Below are 25330 nucleotides of genomic sequence, written 5' to 3'. Positions count from 1 at the left end.
CTGGGGTGTCAGGGCTCCTGTTTGGGGGAAAAAAGACTTAAGAAGTAGGACCAGTCTGGACGTCCTTGAGATGATTGCCCATTCATTCATTACTTGTTCATCCTTTCATCAAATACGGATGAAATATTGGATGATATGCTGGTCACTGGGATAGAAAAATAAATAAGACACAGACCCTGCACTTGAGATTTTCATAGTCCATGGGGGACAACTATCAACAGACAAACTAATGCCCTAAGTGTTCATCTTAGAAAAGCTATGTAGCCTTGAGGAACATGGAGTGGATGGGTGTACTTGTGGCTGTGGACACTATTCAGACCTCAATTTCTTCTTTAGGCCTAGATTTTAGAATAAAATCAGTTCTCATTTCCTTTGCGCCAGTGCTTTGCTGAGTGTTTAACATGGTTTATCTCATTCAGTCTTCACAATAGCCCGGGGAGGTGGCATTATTATTTCTGGTTCTATTCTCCAGAGGAGGAAACAGAGGCTTAAAGATGCTTCACAATGTATATAACAAGGCCATTTATGGAGTGGAGTCCATTTGACCCAGTGCCTGTGACCTTGAACCCTGTCTACACTGCCTCAGGGGAGAGAACCAACCTAGCGGCTGTCAGCAGAACAAATAGGTGTGCAGGAGGGAAATATTTGAGCCCCATTCTTAGAGTGGGGTGCGGGGGAGCCCATTGGACTTCGGGTGAAATCTCTAATGGGAGAGAGAGACAATCTAAATTGAGGTCCCTGAGTGAAAACTGTAAAGTCCCAGCTGCTGTGTCGTCATCCCTGTCTTTGTCAATCTGCTGCCCTCCAACTGTTTCTCTATAGATTAGCAGTGAAAATAAACACAAAGAAATAAGGGCACAAAGGGGAAGGGCCTGTGGCTGGGCTTAGGAGTCAAGGATGAAAGGGGAAACTGGAGAGTTGGGATCAACTCAGTAGTGAGTCTCGAGGGGAAACAGGCTCAAAGAGATCAAATAGGGTCAGGTTTACAAAAGAAAGGAAAGCCAGGAAGCCCACAACTAGTGGTAAGGAAAAGAGGCCGGAGACCTGGAGCAGCCAGAGCTGGCAGCCGGGGGCCGGTGGGGAGCCTGTGGGTTCCCTGCACCCCGCTGAGCCCTTGCTCTTGCCCAGCCCCCATTTTGCTCCAGCCTCCTGCGTCTACAGCGTCCCTGCATCCCTGCATATGTTCATTCAGCTGTTCAGAGGCAGGAAAAACTGGAAGGAGTAGAAAGCTCTGAGCGTGAAGGCTACTCGGGAAAGCATCATAGCACAGTTTCATTTGCCACCTTAGCGTGGCCCAAGAGGACAGTAATTGGTGGCTTTTGACAGCTACCAGTCAGTGGCTTTAATCACACATCCCACAGACGTTTACTGAGTCCCTGCTATGTTCCAGGCTCTGTAGGGGAGGCCAGGGACACAGAAGCAGGTGAGACGGGTCCACATCTAAGGTGCCATCACCTGGGCAGAGGAAACCAAGAGTTGTAACATAGTGTGTTGAGGGCTCCATCCAAAATCACAGAAGGCACCCGACCCACTGTGGGGAGGGGCAGCCGGAGGGCGACCAGGGGCTTCTAGGGCAACAGAAACCTGAACATTTCTCCTGTTTCACTCTGGGTCCCAGGTCCACCTCTCCATTTCTATTGGGTTGGCCAAAATGTTCGTTCAGGTTTTTCCGTAAGATGTTATGGAACAACCCAAACGAACTTTTCGGCCAACCCTACATTTTAAATTACTCCAGATCAAAAGCCACTACTGTTTCCCTCCATCTTCTTGGTAAGACGGCGCTCCTTCCCGCCACTCTGAAGTTCATTGCTCCCACAGAAAAACACGGACATATATTAACTTACCAATAATCTCACTTTACTTTGACTATTCTGGGCCCAGTCAGATTTAGACTGCTTTCTATCCATGAGTCTTTTTCTGGGGAGGGGGCGGTGGAGGCACATCCTGCTACCCACACCTTCCGGGTACCAACCGTCTAGGCAGCCCAGATCTCCCCACGGGAATCTTTGTTCTCACACCCACATCACCCGCAGTCCCCATTCACAGCCCTGCCCGCTGCACCGATTTCTGCCTCCGCATCCTCCCTCAAGTGCTTCTTGCCTGCAATGTCCCGCTCCCCGCTTCCTTTCCTATACTGGTCCTGGGCATCTTCAACATCTAGTGCATTCTTTCAAATCCACGGAAGTTTCCTGATACTTTTCTCTGTACCTCCCCCATTTCTTTTTTCCTCTGAACAAACAGAGTCAGTCTCCTCCACCTTTGACCTTTGGGGAGTGGAGAGCCAAGAATGGTGTGCCCTCCCACCGTTCCTGCAAAGGAACGGGTAGCATTTCCTCCAAATGACAAAGGGCTTGTCCCTGTAGGTCCACATTCCTGAGACCTCTCCTCAGAGGATCAAGGGGCACATGGAGACCCTTAGAAACACAAAGTCATTCCCTTAGTGTCTCATCCTGGATAATCACTCACGCTGAGCAGAGGGAAGCACATAGCAACATTCATTTTACTCCCCAGCTGCCTCCCCAGGGGCAAGTGTGTATAGGTAAATTTGTTGCATATTTTAGCAAGGTTGCAGTAGATTACTGGGGTGACCATATGATTTATTGCCCAAGCCAGGACACTTTGAAAATGAAAGGGCGTTCTAAAAATAACTAACAGGCATTCATGGATCTACAACAGATGTAACCCGAGACTATCCTGGGCAAGCCAGGATATAAGTTCCCCCTACAGAAAATGCTGGGTGTTCAGGGACCCTCGACACTCTTCAACTACATGTCAGTCTGTGACTGCTTTCTATCCAGCCGTATTTATCATTCATTCAATAAAATATCCATGTGCCAGGCCCTGTGGACAGCCCTGTAAGGAAGACAAACCCTGCCCTCATGGAACTTACGTTCTAGTCGAAGAGGCAGAAAGTAAACAAATGAATAGACACTATACTATCAGGTAGTGATAAGCTCTGAAAAGCAGAGCCCAAGGGAAGGGGAGAGATGTGTGGCGTGGGGAGGGAAGGCCTCTCTGAGGGACCTTCTGAGGGAACAGTGTGCAGACCCCGAGGTGGGAGGAGGCTGGGAGGCTTGGGGAACAGGAAGAAAAGGGGGAAACAGATCAGGAAGGGTCGGGAGGCCACAGAAAGCTCGGATTTTATTCTGAGTGAGATGGGAAGCCATTGGAAGGTTTGCGCAGGCCAAGGCTGCAAACTTACGTGCATCTTAAAAAGAATCACCCTGGCTTCTGGTGGAGAGAACAGTGCAGAGGCGCAAGCATGGGAAAAGGAGGCCAGGCTGCTGTAATCGTATGACTGTGAGATGCTGGTGGCCTGGGCCATGGCGGAAGAGGTGGTGCTGGCGCAGAAGTGGCTGGACTCAGGAAGCATGGCAGGGGTGGCATCTCTAGGACTCGGGAGCGGGCGGGAGTGGATACCGTACAGTAAGCCCAAGACCCTGGGACAGGGATGAGCCCAGCCAGTCCCAGCCCGGCCTTTGGCTCCTTCGAAGGCTTGTTCTCAACCTGGCATTACTTGGAATTTGGACGCCACAGACGAGCAGCTCTGGTCCTCCAGGCAGGAGGGGAGGCCCTGGCCACCCTTACCTTTGGCTCTGTGATCTTCCTCCTTGGGGCACTTGCCCCCTTCCCACCACTTGCGCTTCAGAATTTCCAGACGGTTGTTCTCCTGCAACTGGAGAATGGCCAGATCAAACTCGTCCCGGAAGACGGAGCCTGTGGGTCACAGGAGAGCCCAGAACACAGGACATGAGCACCCCCGTCTGCATCTCTCTGCTCCCTCCCCGGAAAACCTCCCTGCCACCCTGCCCACGTAACATAGGAGGGGAGGGACAGGGGTCCCCGCAGGAGCACGGCTCTCTACTTGCTCAGGCTGAGGACTCTCCGCGCCATGCAGGGCACCAGGCGTTTCTACTTTCCTTCTCTCCACGCTGACTGGCACGCCCAGCCCACGGCCAAGACCCCAGCATGGGTCAAGTGACAGCCTTCCAGGCAGCTGTGCCGCCCACCTCCCCACCCAGGTGCCAACACTTTCTACCTGGGTGAGCCCACCTCCCCATCAGCACGCGGGAAGCTGGTTGCAAAGCTCCCCGTCCGCCTGCCCCTGGGAGGCCAAGGAGGGAAATCTTCTGCGACACAATCCTCCCATTCAGTTGCCTATTTTCTACTTTATTGAAATTAGTTTCTCTGCCCTTTGTAACTCTCACTACATTACACCCGACAATTGTTTACCGGGAGCGGCCACCAATGAGAAAAGGGCCACCCAGAGCGAGGTGGAAGCTTCCTCTCCTCCATCTGTGTGGAGAATCGGTCTGGGGCACCCCCTTTCCCGCACAGCTGCCTGCTGGGTGCCCCAGAACCCCTGGCCCCGTCCACTACTCTATTTACATCTCTCTTCCCTCCCTCCTCAGACAGAAGGCTCTGTTGAGTGCAATTCTCTTTAAATTTTTCGTATGGAGTATGGTCAAAGAGTTTTGGTTCTGGAATGTAGGTTTAATCACAAAAACAGGCTTAAATGAAACCGTGGAAAGCTCGATGCCCCAGCACAGGCTGAGGCCTGAAATTATTAAGAAAAATCATTAAGAAAAAGCTGCCAGGAGGCTGGAAATGAACTAAGCTGCCCAGTTTTCTTGTCCAAGCTCTGTAAAGGCCTGATGTGGACAGACGCCCCAGGGAAAAGGGCTTTGATGCAGGATACAGGCAAAAGCTGGAACAAAGAGATTCCTGCTCTCAAACTTTCATGCACGAAGGAATCCCCTGGGGATCTTTTGACCTGCGGACTCTAATTCAATGGGTCTGGGGGTGGGGGCTGAGATTTTGCATTTCTCACAAGTCCCAAGGCAGTGCCCTGCCTCTGGGCCATGGGCTGCACTTGGACAGGTAAGGAACTAGATCAGCTCCCAGATCTCTTAGCCATCTAACAGTCCATGACTCCATAGACAGAACCTTCCCTGCTACAGATACAACTACCCTTGGGCATTCAAACCCCAAGCCTGCAGCACTGAAAGTGATCTGGGTGAATGTCAACAGCACCTCATATATTATATAGCAGGTACTTAACACACATTTGAAGTGAATGGCTACTGGAACTAACAGATGGTGTTAGGTGGTGAGACTAATGAATTTTCCAGGTTTAGAGACAAGTATCCAGCCAACAAGGCATTTCAAGCAGTTTTCAAGGCATCTTCAACCTAATCTCAATAGCACACCAAGGGCCCCACGAAAGGATTATTCTGCTTACTCCATGTTTGCCTACTTAGCTCCTAAACTACCCGAGTAATTTTCCATCTCATTCCTTGCTCTGTTTCTCTTCATCTTCCTGGGTCTAACCACACTGCTTATTCCATAGTTACACCCTTACTTTCCACTTCAGAAGGACACACATGCTTGTCTTTCCTGGACCTAAATTCTGTCCCATCAATGGACTATGCAGTGCTCCTCCCAGCCTGATCTAAGAACCTGGGCTAACCCATAGCTCACCTTCCCCATCTATCCTGTCCTGTCGAGCTGGTGGACCCGTTTGGCAACACGGTCTGAGAGGTGAAATGCTGGATTTGGAGATAGGCCCCCTAGGCTCAAGCTCAGCTTTTCTCTCCACTTATTCTGTGACCTTGGACAAGTAACTTATCAGCTCTGAATCTCAGTTCTCTCCTCTAGTATGGGAAGAACCACATCTCCCCTGCAGGTGGGATAAGACTAAGGTAACACATATGGAAACAGCATCACCTCAGACACAGAACCAATGCATTTCCCTCCCCTTTTCCTTGGTTACTGATGAGAATTATAGAGTCAGTCTGCTTTATGTCAACTCTATAGGTTTGTGCCATGAAAACTTTTGAAGCACTTGACAGTTCAGTTAAATTTACTAAATTGCTAGAGTATTATCAAGGTGCACCTTAGTTCATTTTGTGGTTCCCTCCACCATCTTGAAACACAATGTCAACCAGTAAATTTCTCAAAGGGGCCCATAATCTGTATTATTAATGAAATCAATGAAATATGATGCTAAGTGGAGGGTATGCAGGTGCCCTGAGTGAGGCTTCCAGTTTACAGAACTACTAGGGTCAGAAATTACAGAGTTTAAGCGTGAACCATATTATTGCCTATATTCATTGGCTTGGTTCCTGATCAGTCTTGAAGAAGTCATCTGCTTTTATCAAATAACAGAGGGAACATTGGAAAATGTGGGGAGGGCACTAATGTTCCCCCTAATAGGCTAAGTGTGATTAAACACTGTGGTGAGACCAGATTATTCAGTTTAACCTTTATAACAACCTTCTGAGGTACATATTAGAAACCTGATTTTACAAATGCGATAATTGAGACTCTGAGAGGTTAAATAACCTATCCAAGGTCCCACAGCCAGAAAGCAGGGTGCATTCCCAGATCTGCCTGACTCCATCGCATGCCCTTCACATGACACAGGTATAATTTATAGAGCTCCGAGTTAGGTACCGATCAAGAGAAGGGGTGTGACACTACTATATATACAATAGGTAACCAACAAGGACCTACTGTATAGCACAGGGGACTATACTCAATATTTTGTAATAACCTGTAAGGGAAAAGAATCTGAAAAAGAATAGATATATATCTGAAACACTTTCCTGAAACTAACTTACACCTGAAACTAACACAACATTGTAAATCAACTACACTTCAAAAAACAAAAAGAGAGAGAAGTGGTGTGTAACATACCAACAAAGATGCACATCTGTATATCAATTTCCCCACATGAGATGATTTCCTCCATTCCTGCTTCTTCCCCGGCTGCTTGGTTTCAGGACAACCTTGTATGAGGACAGACTTGGACAAGTATAGCCCTATACAGTGTGGCTCTCCATGGTGTGTGTGGGAAGGGTACATGTCTGAAACACTGGGGGACATTTCCAGACCTCCTCCACAGTCACAAAGTCACAAACATGCTCCCCCTCACCTTCTGATAGAGGAACCCTCAGCAGGGGAAGGCCTAAAGCAGGGATATTCTTTGCAAGGCACAGCTGGGATACCTTTCTGGAAGCCAAGCATCTCTACCTTCCTACAACAAACCGACGGCGCAGTCAGCAAGGTGAATACCAGAGCTTTCCTGCCCACTCTCAGCTACCTGCTCTGACCCAGAGCAGATGGACCAGTGAGATGCACAGATGACGTGAAAGCCATCTCCTCCGATCACACCAGTCCCCTTTCGGAGTAAACCTGTCACCAGGGACACTAATAGCAAAATTAATTCACTAGATGGTAGAGTCCTACCATCTCTTCCATCTCCCTTCCACTGCTAGTAGAGATGTCAGACATCAGAGAAATGGCCAAAGGGCAGGACTCGATGCTTTCACTGCCAGGGCCTGGGTTCAGTCCCCAGTTGGGGAACTCAGATCTCACAAGCTAGCTGTGCGGTGTGGCAAAAAAAAAAAAAAGAATACGCCAAGGGCATCCATGTGCCCTTTAATAATTAATCTATTAATAAGTAATCAAGTAGCCCTTCCATCATTAAGGACTGGGTACTAATCCCTGATGACTTGAAAGGATGTGGATTTGCTTTTTTAAAAAGCCTTAAGAATGCCCATCTCAAGCCACTGTGAACCTGGTTCTAGAAACAGGGGCTGTTGACTTCAAGGCTGCATTCGACAGTTTGAGCTACCCTGAGCCTGCCTGGGTGGAGCTACCCGAAGAGGCTGTTCCTCTCCTGCATACCGACTGGCATGCCAATCCCATAGCCCTTGGTGTCCAGCAGGCCCCCAATCTGAGTGAGGTTGCAGTTTCGCTGCCGATAGTACTCATTCATGGTGGATTCCAGAAGGAAGGCGTAGTTGGAATTCAACACCCTGGCGATCCCCTCCTCCGTGCTCTTCACAAACACACTCGGCTGCTTGGAGTACATGTAATTCCACATGCGCTGGTAGGTCTGGTAGCGGGAATTCTGGGAAGAGAACGCAAGGAAGCAGGTTGAGGAAAGAGAAAGGAGATGGTGGCCTGGAAAGGGAGGGCATCCACGTGATCCCTAAAATTCTGGCCCTTCTGCTACTCGGTCCCCTCCTTATATTCAAGAACCTGTTCCCTTTCATCTCACAACTGCCACTGCTTAATGGCAGGAGGAGAGGGTTGTGCCTTTGATACCTTTTACAAAGACAAAGAAGGAACAGGGTCTGAAGGTGTGTAAACTCTGCCTACTGCTTCGATCCTTGGTTCTGCTTCATCCACCCATCTTCCATTGCCAACCTCCATGTTCTGACCAAAGTGAGAATGGAAATTCTGGCTGTGTCCTCTACTGTCCTTTAGCGCAGAGGCAGCAAACTCAGGTTCATTCTGGACTTTTAAGAGACATCATCCGAAGGAGCAGTGCCAGCTCTTCTCTATCAACCCTAAACGAATCCGTCAATCACATATCCAGTGTTGGCTTCTAGTTTACAAATAATAACAAGACTGAGAGAGTTCTGGAGGTCTAGCCAAACCCTGTGTTTGCATGATGCCTTCACTGGTCCCTGTGCCAGTACCCCTGAGACTTGTATGGGAAACAGAAAACTGAAGGCCTTGGACTTGTTTAGTGTGATAATGAACTTCTTGGGTCACAGGTTGGTTAGACACTCACTGACTCCAGGGGAATCTGCTTCACTAGAGAGCCTGAATCAAATGCAAACTACTCCTATGTCTGGCCCGGCTCTGCCAGCCTTGGTAACCTGCCAGTGGACACACCACTGTGGCAGGGTCGGCTCCTGAGCCTTGCAAGGGAACCTCGGAGAAGCCAAAAGGGTCCTGATCTGAGATCTATCTAGTCTGGGATCAATGAAACCAACTCGGCTTAATCTAAAGTTCCTTACACGTTAGTCATTTGTGTATTACTCCAATCTTGCTTGGTCTAAGCACTACTTATAAAATGTAGCCTACTTAAAAAATTTAAATGCGTACGTTAGCCTCATCTTATGCAGAAATATAAAGAAAAGTACAGATTAGAGTCACTGCATATTTTTTTCTAATACTCATTACAATAAATATGAAACCACTGCAATTAAAAAATAGTTCTACCACAAAATCATCTCAAGTAGCGCTAATCATTCATGTATAACACTTTGGGACAAGGCTGATATTAACCCAAGTGCTTTGGGGACCTGGTTCCATGGGTATTTTGGGGAGCAGGGGAAAAATGAGCCCCATGAGAACACCTAGCTCCAAACTAGGTGTTCAAAAGGGATAATGGGAGCTTCCCTGGTGGCGCAGTGGTTGAGAGTCTGCCTGCCGATGCAGGGGACGCGGGTTCGTGCCCCGGTCCGGGAAGATCCCACATGCCACGGAGCGGCTGAGCCCGTGAGCCATGGCCACTGAGCCTACGCGTCCGGAGCCTGTGCTCCGCAACGGGAGAGGCCACAACAGTGAGAGGCCCGCGTACCGAAAAAAAAAAAAGGGATGATGGGATGAGGCAAGATGTTTTTATCTCCAGTGGACAAACATCTCAACTTTATTCTGCCCGATTCCTGATGTTGGTGAGCAACCATATGGGTTTACTTGGAAGAAGGTCATGCTGGAGCCTCCGTGAATCGTGCCATACTCAATGGCGGTCTGGTCAGCCAGGTCATCCACCGACTCAATGGGCACATCCATGCGCTGCACGGTCAGGAAGGCTGCCAGGTTGGCCGTGTAGGATGAGATGATGATCAGCGTGAATGCCCACCTATGTAGGAAAAGACCAAGACGTACGTCATCATTGCCGGGGCACCCCAGGAGTCTTAAACCCCATCCCCAGTCCTGCTGCGACATGGGAGAGACCAGGTGGCCCTCTTCTGAGGGGCTTAGTGGGGGAAGAGAAAGGAGGCAGGGCATTTGATGTCAACAGAAATGAACGGCTTGGGATGGTGGCCTAGAAGAAGACAGTGGCTTTCTTTCTCTTATTTCCTAAAGGAGGTGATTATTGGGTTTCTACTCAAAAGAAGTGTGTCCATGAACATGAGACAGCTTGAGAGACGGTGAGCAATGAGCTAGTGAATGAGCTAATAAGGGTGCCAGCCCTGGAGGCTCTGTTCGGAGCTAGAGCTGGGATGCCTCCCGCAGCCCCGTCATGATGCAGCCGACATTCAGAGCAGCATTGCCACGTACTGAGCCCCTACTGTGAGCCACACCCACTATCTCCTGTACTCCCTACAACTCAGGGAGGTGAAAATCTTATCCTGATTTTACAGAAGAGAAAACCGAGGCTCAGAGAAGCAAAGTCATGTGGCCAAGTAACTGAGAAATTTGTATTCTATAACCAGTTCTACAAATTGTAACAGCAGAAACACTTCAAGATGAACTGGTGAAAAGCACCTTCGGACTGCTGAGAAGTTGGAATTAGAAAATGCTTTTACAATGGTCATGCTATTTCAGAATGGAAGGTTGTTTTATTGGGCAGATCGGACTTATTTAAAATTAGAATAGTTTCGCAACTCAGGCAGCATACATGCTCAAGTCATTAAAACCAGTTTGCTCACTTAAGTAGGTTAAACAAGACTTCTACCATCTGGTCAGCAGTATGGATCTGCTTCCTAATCCATTTGTTTATAGGGGTTCAAAGATATATGTAAGCACAACTGAGGTTGGATAATCGCCAAATTCTGAATCAGTGGAGTCTGAATTAATGAGGCTTCACTCATTATGAAGACATTGCCAACCAAGGCACAGTGTTTGCCAGGGGCTGCAGCAGCCGGCAGCTTCCAGGTGGATTTCCAAGAGTAGGAAGTCCCATTGTCCCCTTTGCCACGTGTCCAAGAATTCCTCCAAGCTGCCTCCCAGGCGTGAAGGAACAGGAGCATCCATCAACTTGATGGGCGCATCCACATGCGCCAGATCACCAGTAAGGGATCTGGTTTTAGTTCTGGCTTTGTCCAATTCCACCTATGAGACCTTGGGGAAAAGCCACACACTTCCTCTGAGCTCGTTTGCTTGCCTAATAAATGGGGGATAATAATGTCTGGTCCACCTGTCTTTGGAGTGTTGTGAGATCAGGTGAGACAATATGTCATTAGTGACTAATAATCTGTAAAGGATGAGATGAGTGTGAGATACAGAGACATGTAGAAATGCAATGAAAATCAGTTGTGCACCTTACCTACTTGTGACCTGTAAGGGCCAGGAGTCCCTCCATCTGCAAAACCTGCTCTCCTTGCTCCTGCCTGGCCTCTTACACGCTCTTGGAAGTTGTTTCTCATGAGCTTCCCCCAGAGGAGGCTGGGGTGGTGGTGGTGAGTGGTCCCCAGGTGCAGGCGTGCAGTCGGAAGCTGCTCTGCCACACTGTCGTGGGCTAATGAGCCCTGGGTGTGGACATGACCTCAGAGCTGGCTGGGGAGCTTCCCCCAGCCCCATGGCTACACTCTGGCATCTGTTCCGCCCTGGGCAGCCATGTGGCTGTTTCTGCCACTGGTCACAAAGGACGGGTCAGAGAGAGTAAGTAGCTCATTGCAAGCCCGTCACCTTTGCTGACAAAGCAAATCATGCCCACTCTCCCTCCAGAGGGGCCAGTGGAGACTTGCTCCTGGGTGAAAGGGGCATTATCATTGTGAAGCTGGCATTCTTGTTAGCAACGTGGCATTTTCCGTTGCTTGCTCTGGGTGAGGGTGCCACGGTAGGCCACGATGGCCCTCTTTTCTGGCCTCCCACTCCCCAGGGAGCCAACCTAACTGAGGCCCTGATTTTATAACCAAGATTTCCAAGAGGCAGAGGGGCGCACCAACACCTCTGGGTCGGGCTGGGAAGGGCCGAGCCTCCCTTCCACAGATGCTCTGGAGCAGGGTAACCGAGCCACCTGGGGCCAGCTATTTAATGCACTGCTGAGCCAGTGGGCTGAGCCGACAGCCTGCAGGACAGGTGGTTCCCCTCAGCACCAGGGCAGACTTTCACTGGAGGAGGGAATTCCTGGGGGTGGAAGCTGACAGGTGAAGGAAGCAGGCAATGGAGCCCTACGTGCAGCACATGGGAACAAGCACCTCTGGAAGGAAAAGCCCAAGTAGAAAGGGATCAGAATCTGCAGCTGACTTCTCATCTATGGGTTTCTGCCCAGATTTCCTGGATTTTGAGGGAGCTCTGTGGCTGTGCCTGACAAGACCCTCCTTTCTGCCAGGGAACGTGAGACCCAGCTCTCCACAGGGATCCGCTCAGTGACTCCTGGGCACAACCTGATAAGGGGTGAGCACCTTGCCCCAAGGGTGTAAATCCTACTGTATCAGTCCCAGCTGTGTTTCCACCTGCCGATCAGCCCCAGTCCAGTGGCTCCTAGGTAACTGTCCAGATCCCGCACTGTCCCCAGCACCCATGCCCCTTTCCTTTTCCTCTGGCTTACACGGGCTGAGGAGAGGAGCGAGTGAAGGTTGTAAGTCCTATAAGCCGTGACACCAAACCTGACAGTGGGTTTTTAAGTGAGGGTGGGAAACTTGCCTTTCAACGCTACATCGGTATTTCACTTCCCCCCATAATGGCCTAATAGCAATGATTAGTCCAGACGTTTATGTAGCACTTCCAAATTTTCAGAGAACTTTCCCACACATCGAATCATTCCACCATGTTCCGTTTTGCCCTGCCAAGAGGAGAAGGGAGCTCCAGGAAGAGGCTGGCTGACTGCCCGTGTGGACCGTGACGGCAACTTGCTCCCTGAGGTCCTGTCCAGCTCCGAGCTACTAACGGCTTGCGTTTTCCCACACCTGCTAAGGTGGACAGGTCCGGCAGGCCCCCAGAGCCAGGTGCAGAGGGGCAAAGCTCCAGAAAGCGGCTGGAGGGGGCGTGGGCTTGGATTTCTCCTGCAGGGACTTCCTTCTACATGCTCACATTTGCATAAATCTGCATACGTGTTCACAGGCCCTGCCTCTCAACCTCTGGTCATTATCAGGTCAAGAAGTTATAACTGCTTTGCTGTGGGCCTTCAAGGCATTTTCTCACTCCGTCTCCTTTCCTGCCTTGGCTCCCCTCTGCATCTAGACCTCCAAGGCAGAGAACAGAGAAGGAGAAAAGATGGCACAAAGCGTACACACCCACTGCCCCCAAACCCTCTGAGCTGGCAGAGGCTGTCCTAGGGCAGAGCTGAGGTTCCTGCCTACCGGAAGCTGGATCAGGGCTCATCGGAGGACCCAGGATCTTACCAGACGCCACTGACGCAGCGGGTGGATAAGGCGCGAGGCGCGATGGTGGAGCCCTGCTGCATGAAGCCCCCGACCGGAAACCAGAGGCTGTTGCCGAGGGAGTACTGATTCACCAGGAGGTTGCACCGGCCCTGGGCACACGGGTGGGGTGTGTACCACTCGTAGGGCGTCAACCTGTGAGAGAAAGGGACACATACCAGTGCTGCGGAGGGTGGGCGTGAAGGAAGGGGTGCTGAGGGTGTGAGGGCGCTCCCCTGCCTGGCCTCGCCCCGAGACCTTGGTAGCTGGCCTGTGGCCTTGGCTAAGCCCCTCCCCTCTATGGGACTTGGGTTTTCCCCCTGAAAAATGAGAAAGCTGGACTCTGTTAGCAGTTTTGGAACTGTTTTTCTTTAATCAAAGAAAAATTTTAATTTTTTCAAAATAAATCAAGTCACAGAATAGACGGCTGGGAATTGCTTTCTGCCTCCTTCAGTTCCCTGAAGTGACCAAAGAGAGACCCTACAGCCCCACAGAGCCATGGTTTGAAAGCCGTCAGCCTAGAGTAGTAATTCTCAAACTTTAACTGACATCAGAATCACCAAGAAGGCTTGGGAGAACACAGATCGTGGCAAAAGCGTCTGATTCGGTACGTCGGGTTGAGGCCTAAGAATCTGCAAGTTCCTAGCTGATGTGGAAGCCACTGGTCCAGGGACCACACTTTGTGAACCACTGACCCAGACGGTCCCTCAGGCTCAGGCCCTGGTTCTCAACCCTGTCTGTGTTTCGGACTCACCTGGGAGCTTTTGAAATAATGCCAATACCTGGATTCCACACCCAGAGGTTCTGATTTAATTTGTCCAGGTAAGGCCTGGATAGCAGCATTTTTAGGGCTCCCCAGCTGAGCATGATGGGCACACAGGGTTGAGAAGGGTGGCGCTCCCTCCTGCTGTCGCTCGCAGCCTCACGCTGGCCTCTCTCTCCCAGCGGTACCTCTGACGCCCTTTCTTCCTGCCCACCAGACACATGCTCTCCCTCTTCCGCCCCAGCCTGTCTCCCACACAAAGCCTTCCAGCTCTGATGTGAGAGACGCGTCTGGGCGTGTGCTGAGCAGGGCAGGTCTGCCTCTTCACAGGGTGTTACCATCATCCCCGGCCTTCCCTTCAGCCTAGGGCGCATGTGCCGTGCTGCAGGGCTGGCCCACATTTCCATCGCTGCCGCCTGTTCCTGAATACAAGGCCAATGCGCCATCACTGGCCCCTGCCCCGAGATGTGCTCCTTCTCTTCGTGGCCTGCGGGGCTGGCTTGTACCCGTGGTGCCTCACCTCGGTGATTCCCAAGCCTATGGGCCACTGGAAGTGAGCTTCAAAATACAGATTTCCAGGCCTCGTCCCTAGAGATTTGGAGACGATCAGACATAGAAATTCAAGTTTTTTAAAGCTCCCTGTGTGACTCTGGTATCAGCTGGCTTGGGAACGGCTGCCTTAGAGCAGTGGTTTTCAAATATCTTTTCACCTCTAAACTCTCACCCAGAAGTACAATATATAAGAGAAAAGTGGAGCTGGTCTGAATGAAGACGGGCTGAGGTCCCCGAGCTCTGGCTGCTCAGCCTCTTCACACCGCCCCTCCACGTCTCTGTAAGTTTCCAGAAGCCTCCACGCTCGGGGAACCCTGTTTGAAAGCCACTACCTTGGGCCAGATTACCCTACGCTCAGATAGTACATATATAGGATATTATATATATATGTATATATAGGATGTATGATCAGACCTTTTGTACAGTTTCTTCTTGGTTAAACTTTTTGTTAATTCTGGATCCTAGGGAGCAGTGTGTGCATGTGTGAGTGTGTGTGTGTGTGTGTGTGTGTGTGTCTGGCAACCAAGCCATAAGACCATTTGCAGGCCCCCCAGGTCACCTGAGAGCCATGGCTTACTACACACAGGGGCTCAATCAAAGGGGGCAAGAGCAAACTGCAGGGCAGTGGAGACAGGACTCAGGCAGACAGTTTCCTCTGAGCAGCCACAGGGAGTGCGGCCAAGTGCAGAGGGCAAGTGTCAGACGGCTCTTGTGCCTCGCCAGTCGACACTGATGACAGATACTTGACAGGGGCAATGCCTACAGGCCCAAGGCGGGGGTGTGGCACCCGAGTGGTACAAGCATCAGCAGCCTTTGAAGATGACCAGGTTGTAAGCAAGGCCTTTCCCTGTTTGGTTGGATCTCATGGGCCAGGGAGGACTTCCTGAAGTTGGCTTTGATCTCCACTGGAAGAGGCACAGACTGAGTGATTCAATGCCTCTTGGGCAGGCTGGGGTTGCCAGGGTTTGAAACCCCGCAGTTCCTTGGGGCTCCATCTTCTAACCAGAGGGAGCACAGTCTCCCCTCAAGCACTGAATAGACATGCTCTTGGGGAAGACCCCACACCACAGAGGTGGAATGTTCACTACAGAGTCATCGGGCCCTACTTCTGTGGCCCTGAGGCAAAGGAGACCGCTGGACCAGAGCCACTGTCAGCCCTTTAGAAGCCCCTCCAGGGTGGTGAGCTGAGCACTGGGTGGGAATCGGGGATCTGAGTGAATGACCCTGAGCCACAAGAGCTTCTTCTGCTTCTGGATAGTCAGTTGGCTCTCCTGAAGCCCAGGCTGGTCCAACTGAGCCTCAGAGAGAAACAACCCTCTCTGTGCCTCTTCCTGGGATGCTCCTTGGCTTCTTCCGTAGGCCCAGGGACAGTCTCTGGTTTCCGGGGGCGGGGGCAGGGGCGCTGGCTCTCCCCAACCCCTGATCTGGACCATGTGTCTCAACTCAGCACCACTTGCCAATGCTTCTCTCTGTCCTGCTCCCCTACTGTCAGCCACCCTCCACAGTCCCCATTCAACAAGGCAGCTGTGTTTTCACAGACAGACTCGGGCTGGGGAAGGGCCAGGCCCTCTGCAGAGGAGGCCTTCTCCCTCGCCTGTGCCACCAAGGCCTCCAGTGCCCCATTCCAGATTTGCAGGCTCTGCTTCTTGTCATTCAGCACTTTGTAGCAGATCCTGGCAAGGACGGATGCCAGGGCTGCCAAAGCCTCGGTACTTAATCAGAGTGATCTTCCTGCCACCTTCCTCCCCTCCTTTCTCTCCCAAAGCTCCTACACAAGCAGGCGGGCTGGAGACTGGAGAACGAGAGGGGTAAGAGGCAGGGGCGCAGAAGCCAATTTGGACAAGCTCGCCTGTGTTCTTTCTGCAAGGTAGGGGATGTGGGCAAAGACGGATGGATGGGCAATGCCAGGTCAACAGCTGGGCAGAGTGGTTCAGGTCCTGAGTCCCTCTCCCATCCCTCTGGTTTGGCACCAAGGGCTTCTCAACCCACCCTTCTCCGGCTCCCCACCCCCTCCCATGCAGTTCCCAGAGGTGGACACGAGGTGGCGGTGTGAGGACAGGGAAGGGGCGAGGAGAGTACCGAGCCACTAGGAAGAGGACACAGCTGACGGCCAGATAGGCTAGAAGCATGAAGAGCCAGACGCCAGGAGAAAAAGGGTCCAGGAAGGAGAAATAGCCGGGTCTGCGGCCCTGGAAATGGAAATAAAAACAAGATTCACTGTCTACATTCAGTCAGCATGGCCCTTGGGCAGGGCAGGGCAGGGCAGAGGGGATGGTGACCTGCGTCTGGCCCCAGATTGCATTGCCTTGGGTTATGGGTGATTGGTTTAAATGACACAGGGCTGTAGGTGTAGAGGGGGCTGCTCTGAAACACTTACCCAGCCCTGATCTCAGCAGATGAAACAAAAGAACAGCCGGGGGTACCTCGTTACTTCCTAGGATGAAGGAGGCTCTGTGCTGGGCAAGCAGAACAGCCCTCAGTACCCCTTATGTGCTGTCCCCACATCCTCCAGGGGCAGTGGGTTTGGGCTCTGAAGCACTTTTGAACTGTTGATGTCTGCGGTGGTGGATGGAACGCTAGTCCCCCACTCAGACACTCACCTCTTTCTCGTGAGGATGCTAATATGACAGGCATCCTTGGTTTTTTTGTTTGCAGGGTGATCTCAGCCACAGTGAGACCTTCTCAAACCGGTGCTGTGAGGCCCAGATTCTTATTTTCATTGTATTAGGGAAGAAATCAAAGCCCAGGGCACTCGAGAGATGTGTCCAAGGTATATAGTGGAAGAGCTGGGACTCAAATGCACGCTTCCTGACACAAAGCCCAGGACTTGTACCATGATGCTGTGGGAAAACATGTTTGTCCCCAGCACAGGGACATGCTTGACTAGAGTCATGGGAGCCAAAGGATGGAGCCAGGAACAGAGAGCTGGGGACCAAGCTCCAGGGCCTTTTCTGTAGGAAAGTGAGATAGAATGAGAAGGAAGGAGTTCCACAACCTGGTCCTAGTCTTTAGCTGTGTGGTCTCAGGCAAGTGCACACCCCCCTTCAGCCTCCGTTGGAGCTGGACTAGATCAAAGGTGACACCCTGGTGACCTGCAGCCCACAGACAACTTGTTTGTTTACCTGCAGTGCTTACCCATTTTGATTAATTGCCAACATTAAATGATTGGGAGATTTCACATAAAAATCCAGATTTCTGGCTTAAAAAATGGGTGATCTGGCAACACTGGGCCTAATTCTCAACCAGCTGGAGCTGAGTGGCGGCTGCCCACTCAAGACAGGGCCCCTCTCTGCAGCTCCCCACGGCTGCCTTGGTCTTGCATCAGTCTTACTTCTTCCATTTACTATGAAACCACTGGACTAGATGCTCCCTAAAGACCATTCTAAATTGAAAATGATATGATTTTATGATTCTAGGAATCTAGGAAGTCCATGAATAGGGCAGAAAATCAGTATTAAGCTCAGGGGTTCTACAAACTTGTAAACTTTCAAGCTCAAGAGTATATGAGTCACGGCACAGCCTACTGTCAATAACAAGGTGTGTCCCTTTTACACTGGGGTCCCCAGAAACACAAAGGGCAGCTGCCTATGCCAGTACTGATCTAACCAGCTTTCTGGGCTTTCGTTATCCAAGGACAGCCAGACCATGGAGCCCATGCTGAGAAACTCTAGGTAACAATAGCTCTCCCAATGCAGCATCTAAGGAGCAGGGGAGACAATGCTGCATGGTCCCCTTGTATTCAAACAGCTCCAGTCGTGGGTGATTTTTGACTTCTCTTCTGGTGGGTTTTCCATCCCTTCCCAGAAAGCCAGTAGGCAAATTCCCAAAGCACTTGGGAGTACAGTTTTTACACTCCCATTTGGGGACACAGTCCGGAGGGTACAGAGTGAAGAAGTCAAAGCTTATCCTCTGCCAATGGGGGGACCTGTTCTTGGGCCCATCATCAGTGTGACAGTGACCCCTTGGGTGGTCTGTCTGAAACTGGTTTTCTCTCCCAATAAGGCTGAGACCAGGGAACTGCCCTTTGATACCAATTGCAAGTACTCTGTCCCATGTGCGTTCGTGCTTGAGCTGCACAGAACACTCAGGTGATTGACTGGGAAAATAAAACAACTTGAGGGACAAAGCCCAGTAAGCAAGGGAACAGGAGAGAAATGGGGAGTAGGCCCCTTAAGTATGTCTGGTCCTATCACTATGTAAATTCTCTAACAGGAAGAAGGACTCAAGAGCAACAGAATGAGAGTCCCCCGTTAGTCATTCTTGTGTCCATCATGGGCTAACCATGTCTTTGTCTTCATCCTAAGAGCCAGTGGCAGACAAAGGAAGACACAGAGTGAGTCCAGAAGGCACTCATGATGCGTATACACCTTCTGCAGCAGAAATCACTAGCACGGGCCACTCCTGGGGTCCTTCTATCCCCCAGAGCTTCTCTGGGCAAACGTACATGAATTCTACGCCTGTCGCTTATGACTATTTCACTCTGTGTCTCCCAGTTGAGAGATATCCAAGAGAAAAAAATCTTTCATTGTAGCTTTCTGAATCTGAAACCCCATTAGATGCTCAATGTCAGAAATCTATACCTGATTATATCACAATGAGTGAAATTGAGGAAAATGACAGCACTATTTAAAGCTGCCATATTTGGTTATGGGTGATAAGAAATGATGCACAGCCATGGGAAAAATTCCTGGAGACTCAAGTTATAAAACATAGAACATCACACAAACAAGGATCAAGACATAAACAGAGCTCCATGGGAAACCTATCAGTCACGTTGGCAAGGCAACATCTGATTCCACTTGTGATTGACTGACGCCAACCAGAAGAGCAAGGAACGGGGCAGTCATTTGAGATTTGGGTCTGGGCTCGCATAGTCTAGGCTTGGGCTGAGCCCAAGCTGTTGTTATGATGCCAAAGAGAAGTATGTTACTTGTAAGGCTCTGAACACCTACCTTTTTTTTTTTTTTTTTTTTCTATGCAGACGCTTTTGATTGCTTCCTTCCCCAAAGACATCTGAGTACTGGTGCTTGGGGCAAATCAGGTGTCACATGCCACAGGCATTTCTTCCTAGTGAGAGATTTTCCTTAACCCAAAGGATATATGATGGTGGTGCTTTTCTTCTGAAGAACTCAAAATGCTTCACTCTGTTCTTTTGATTTCAGTACCCAGTTCTCCATATTGACAGATGGAAGAACTGCGACCCACGGAGATTAAGTGCCTGGATTCAATTTCTCTGGTGATCATTCGTCAAGCTGTGCCATAGGGATGCCGTGCTCTCCTTCTTTCAAATGGCAGCTGTACCACGTCTCCCTCTCCTTTTTATCTTTGCAATTTGCTCCAATAAACTCCTTAATTAATCCCATGCCTTCTTCCCAATACCAACAGAATCCCAACCTACTCAATATCACCCCCTTAAAGTACTCTAAACATCATTTATTTATACCCATCATCATTTATGGTGATTCTGTTGCATTTATAGGCATTTGTATTGATTTATACATGTGTCTGTTGACTACAGGTTGGGCTGGTTCCTTCTGGCAAATACAACCACTTTGAAGGTAGATAACTGGTTATATATAGTCTATGCCCCAAATGTCTATGACAGATCAAGTCCTGCAGATGGGGTGGAAAATCAGATGGCACCAAAATGAAAACCGGTTCCTTGACTTTTGTACTGTGCTTCAGACTGACCACATCAGAGATAGCATCACTGATGCCATCTGATGGTGAAAGAGACTGGGCTGGTCACCAAATGATCACAATCCCTGCATGGTGAGGCCCTTTGAATGTTAGCAGTGGACCCGTCCATGGAGCTATGAAGTGGTACTGATCTCCCCTTGCCTGTTGAAAATTCCTCTTATCCATAAAGAAAATCTGTGAACTCACTGATACTTCATTCTCTAAGTACTAGAAGAAATGACATTATAGTAAGGAAGTAATGGCTTTCCCAGAGTCTGGAGCCAAATGCATAAGGACACCAGAGCCAGGTAATGCAGGGCAGGTAGTGAATTAAAACACAGGCTCTGGAGTCAGCCTGCCCAGGATTGAATCCTGGCTGTACCACGTACAATTATGTGTCCCTGTGCAAGTTACTTAACGTCTCTGGGTCTCCATTTCCTCTTTTGTAACGTGGGGGCAGTAATAAAACCTACCTCGTGGGTTGTTTTAACACACAGTAAGTGCTGTATAAGTGTTTGCTCCCCCTCTGTCTAATGGTAGCCATGAGTGAAGGGGGTGCAGGGAGATGGTATATGACAAAAGAGGGAACTTCCTTTTATACTGATTCTCCCTCAATGGACAAGAAATACTATTTTCTGTCCTATAGGAGCACATGCTAAAGATGCTTGGAGGGAGGATGCCGTCTGGCCACAGTCGCTTTCCATAACTCCTAGAGTTTCTATGGGTTATAATACATGAATCATGAGGGTTCCCCCAGGGCTCTCCAGGGAAGCGATTAGGGTAATACCAGCCTCTCTTCTGGAAGGCTGGCCCTTAGAAGCCGGTGATTGCAATCTTTGGAATTCATTTCCACCTCAGCCTTCCCAAAAACGTCAAGACAGAGTGGCTGAGATGTGCACAGGTTCTCCTGTGTCTATGTAAGGGCTGTGTACCCTCATCACCATTTCCTACACACAAACAAGTGCTATCAACTGTCTTCCTTCCCCGAATCCACTCCCTCTCCAGCACAGCCAAGGACAAAGGCTCATCCTGTCCCCCATATAGTTTTGCCAGTCTTTAGAACTAAATGGCCATTCATAGAGAGGTTTCTTTCCACTCCCAATTGTCATCAATAGTCAATAAAACACTCTTTAGGGCTAAAGAAAGTGCCAGGAACCCATGGATAACCTCCCTCAGTGTGTCTGCAGTGGATTGTCTTGATGATATTTTGGTTTAGCATGCACTTCTCACATCTGACTCCAAGAGTAAAAAGGAAGTAAGCAATTAATTCCTCTTCACTTAAAACACCCAGATGGGTTTGTTGCCTATATAACCCAGATGCTGGCATATCTATTTTCACTTTGCTGATTGGAAATTTGGCATGAGAAGACCTAAGTTCTAAACCTGGCCCTGACCTTGACTTGCTGAGTGATCCTAGGTGAGCCACTCAGCTTCTCTGGTGCTGTTTTCTTCTTCCAGAAAATGGGACACCATGATCAACATGAAGCGGGGGGGGGGGATGTGAGAACTACTAAAGTCATGTTGATAAAATCCTTGAACTTCTTGAGAGGAGCACTCAATAAATAACCAATATTAACATGACTATACATTCAGGGAACCATATTTCCATTATATGGGCTATCATGTTACTTAGCTTTAAGGAATAGAACTTTATTCATTTTCTGTTTTCTTAGAGTATTAAGCAGTATTAGAAATGATTCACTGGTTTACTTAGCTTTGTTCTCCATTTTCCTAGACAGTCTTTCTGAGATGAAACAGACCTTCTTGAAAAACAACTAATACATCCAGCAAAAATGTCGGACATTAATTTAATGTTGACATTTATTTCTTGTTCACTTTTTAATCACTGTCTGCTTTGTTTTTTTCTTTTCTTTCCGTTTTTTGTTTGTTTGTTTGTTTGTTTTACTTTTCTTTAGAGAGAAGACTCTAGCCAAGAGTTAAGGAGAGAAAAAGAACAGAGTGTGAAACTTTCACATTTGCTGTTCAAAGGTGGAGCAGGACATTGGAGGGGAAAATAGTAAACTCACATTTTCAAGGGAGCCTTAGATGTTCTGGCTGGCTTAGGACACTATATGGGATCATAGATAGTATCCTCTGATTAGAAGGGATCTTGAAAGATCTCCTAACCCATGACCTTGACACAGAAAAATATACCTACTGTACCATAAAGATAGATAATTGGAAATATGTGGACTTGGAGATCGAAAACCTGGGTTCCATGCCACCCCACCATTGCACTCTCTTTCCTCTTTCCACTGCACCACTAGCCACGACTGGCCTCAGAATCCTTCTGTGCAAAATGGGAATCCTACTACCTGCCTCGGGGGGTTGCTGTACTAAACCAGAGACTGTATGTGAAAGTGCTTCATGAATAAAGAGGTGCCAGATGATGTGAGTCAACATACAAATATACTGGACATACACCCAACCTCCTTGAATATATTGACACTGAATTTTTTAAACTTGATTATCCATTTGGGGGCTCTATGTGCCAATGTCAAATCCCAGGTTGGTTTCTGGCACGCTCTGATGAGGCTTTGCTTCAGCAGTCAGTGTGTGCTTGAGGCATACAAACTTACTTTAATATTAATCTGAGCAAAGCATCATTAGGGAAATTGCTGCTGCAGAAAAAAAGAGAGAGAGAAAACTACATGATATACTCTAACATCAAATGTGAATGGTCGTGTTTTTCTATGCTCTTTCCTCTTCCATTCACAGGTATTTGGGAGCTTACAGTATGCATCAATTCTATAGAACTCTGGACTGCAAAATGCATCAATTCTATAAAACCCTGAACTGCAAAATGTCCTTGGGGTTACACTGCTATGCTAAATACTGAACTTCTCAATAAAAAGAAATGAGCTAATATGTCAAGGAAATCAAGAGACTCTTGAACTTCAGATGTCCAGTCATTTGACTCCTATCTTTGCAGTACCAGGGGACACCCCAGATTCTAAAGGCTGAATCCTCCATGTATGGCCTGGAAGCTCATCTGGCCCCAGCCAGGGGTTCCCATGCCTTCTCAGGTCGGTGGTATGCTGTCTGTGGTATGTGCAGGCATCAGGGAGGGAGAGAGCTGTGGGTTTAGGTGGCCGCCACGACCAGGCCTGAGCACAAGATGGGTCTGAGCTGCCGCAACATCTGCCTCCCCTCACTTTTTGTTCTCAAGGCCAATAGGGTAAAGGCCAGAAAGTAAAAAGGAATCTATTTGGGTCCCTCATCCTGCTGCCTGGAATGCTGGGCAGAAGCCAGGCTCCTGGGGGTCAGTGCTGCTCGACCGTGAGCCACCAAGGGAAGTGGTGGTCACTGCCTGCAGAATCACAGGTCCCTCCCTCCCTCCCACCTTCCTTTCTTCCCTCTGTACTTATCAAGTAAATATCGCATGTTTAGGATGAGACATTTTCCATACCAAAAATCATATCATAAAAATTTATGGTCTAATACCATACAATATCACTTATATGTGGGATCTAAAATGTGACACAAATGGACTTATCGACAAAACAGAGACAGACTCACAGACATAGAGAACAGACTTCTGGTTGCCAAGGGGAGGGGGGGTGGGGGGAGGGTTGGATTGGGAGTTTGGGATTAGCAGATGCAAACTATTATATATAGAATCGATCAACAACAAAGTCCTATTGTATAGCACAGGGAACTATATTCAGTATCCTGTAATAAACCATAATGGAAAAGAATATGAAAAAGAATATATATGTACATATGCATAACTGAATCACTTTGCTGTACACCAGAAACTAACACATTGTAAATCAACTATACTTCAATTTAAAAAAATGTATGGTCTGGCAAGAGGGTACCTTCTCCCCAGTGTATCTCCCACTAGGATCTACTTAGGGAGAGAGAAATCAACAAAGGGTAATATAACGCAGCATATAAATGTTGTTATAGAGGTACAGGCAGAGGACAGCAGCTCAGAGAAAGAAGCAATCAGCTCCATCTAGGGGAGTCACATCTGACAAGTGCCATTTGAGCTGGGTATTAAAGGTTAGGGAAGACCTTGTTAGACAGTTGAGAGACAAGAAGATGAGCATGAATCTAGATAAGAAGACAGTAAGAGGCCGACATGATGGGAAAAGGAGTGAGCAGTACAGGATGAAGGTGCCTGCGGCAAAGAGATGGAAGTGGAACAGGGGAGATCGGCTTTTATTCTCCATGCTAAGAAGGTTGGGCTTTTTCTCGTAAGTGATGTGCAGCCAGTGAATGATTTTAAGTCAGAAGCTGATATGATTACATTTGTGAAAAAAATATAAATAAATAAATAAAATTAAACAACTCTCAGGCTGCAGGATGGACTGAGGATAGATGGTCGTGGAGAGAAGTTCACATACATTTATGAAATGTAATAACTGGGGGAAGGGCTAAATTGGGAATTTGGGATTAATAGATACACACTACTATATAAAAATAGATAAATAAAAAAGACCTACTGTATAGCACAAGGAACTATATTCAACATCTCAACTATATTCAATTACATATATAACTGAATCACTTCGCTGTACACCTGAAACGTTATAAACCGACTATACTTCAATAAAAAATTGAAGTATAAATAAAATATAAAATAAAATAAAATAAAATAAAATAAAAAATAAAACTAACGCTTTATTGTGCCCATGTCAGGCGCTGTTGTAAGTGCATTACATATGTATCCTCATTCAGTGTGCATGGCAACCCATTTTTACAGATGAATAAGCTGAGACACATGTGCCCTGCAGCCAGTGAGTGTCAGATCTGGGAATAAACACAGGCAGTCTGGCTCCAGAGTCCCTGATTTTCACTCTACTGTTTCTTGGTGAATGCTTACAATAACAGTGGCCCTTTGATGGGGATACAGTAACGGATAAGAAACACCAGCCCTCAAGGAGGATATGGGCCACCGGAATGGCAGCAGTTGAGGTTAGAGATGAGGAGAGCCTGAACCAAGGCAGATTAAGTGGAGACAGAGAGTATATCGGAGGACTATTTAGGATGTGAGTGGACCAACTGACCATGTGAGGAAAGAGAAGTGATGGACAGCTCAGGTGGCTGGGTGGAGATGGCGTCACCTGAGATGGGGCAGAGGAGGGCAGGGAGGAATATACCGAATGAAGTTCGTGTCACTGTTTTTGAGGTGCCTCTGAGATATCCAGGTGGGGACATCTTAGTAATGTGTTTAAAATATGCTTCTGGCATTTAGGGGAGCAGTCAGTGTTAGATT

General features: G+C 48.6%; 1 protein-coding gene across 1 annotated transcript in view; it reads right to left on the bottom strand.

Annotated features, from left to right (window-relative positions):
- GRIK4 (glutamate ionotropic receptor kainate type subunit 4) overlaps nt 1-25330 on the bottom strand; it is a gene marked incomplete at its 5' end in the record, with an annotated part of 311497 nt that overhangs the window by 14337 nt on the left and 271830 nt on the right. The window contains 5 exons of the mRNA XM_082626891.1: nt 3589-3717; nt 7693-7918; nt 9499-9664; nt 13095-13268; nt 16507-16616. Coding sequence (XP_082483017.1) covers nt 3589-3717; nt 7693-7918; nt 9499-9664; nt 13095-13268; nt 16507-16616 — 805 coding nt within the window. The remainder of the gene's footprint in view (nt 1-3588; nt 3718-7692; nt 7919-9498; nt 9665-13094; nt 13269-16506; nt 16617-25330) is intronic.

This window comes from Mesoplodon mirus, assembly GCF_964341445.2.
Source record: "Mesoplodon mirus genome assembly, chromosome: 7".
NCBI lineage: Eukaryota > Metazoa > Chordata > Mammalia > Artiodactyla > Ziphiidae > Mesoplodon > Mesoplodon mirus.
Note: the sequence above shows the minus strand (reverse complement) of the source record. Positions and strands in the feature narration are given on the sequence as shown.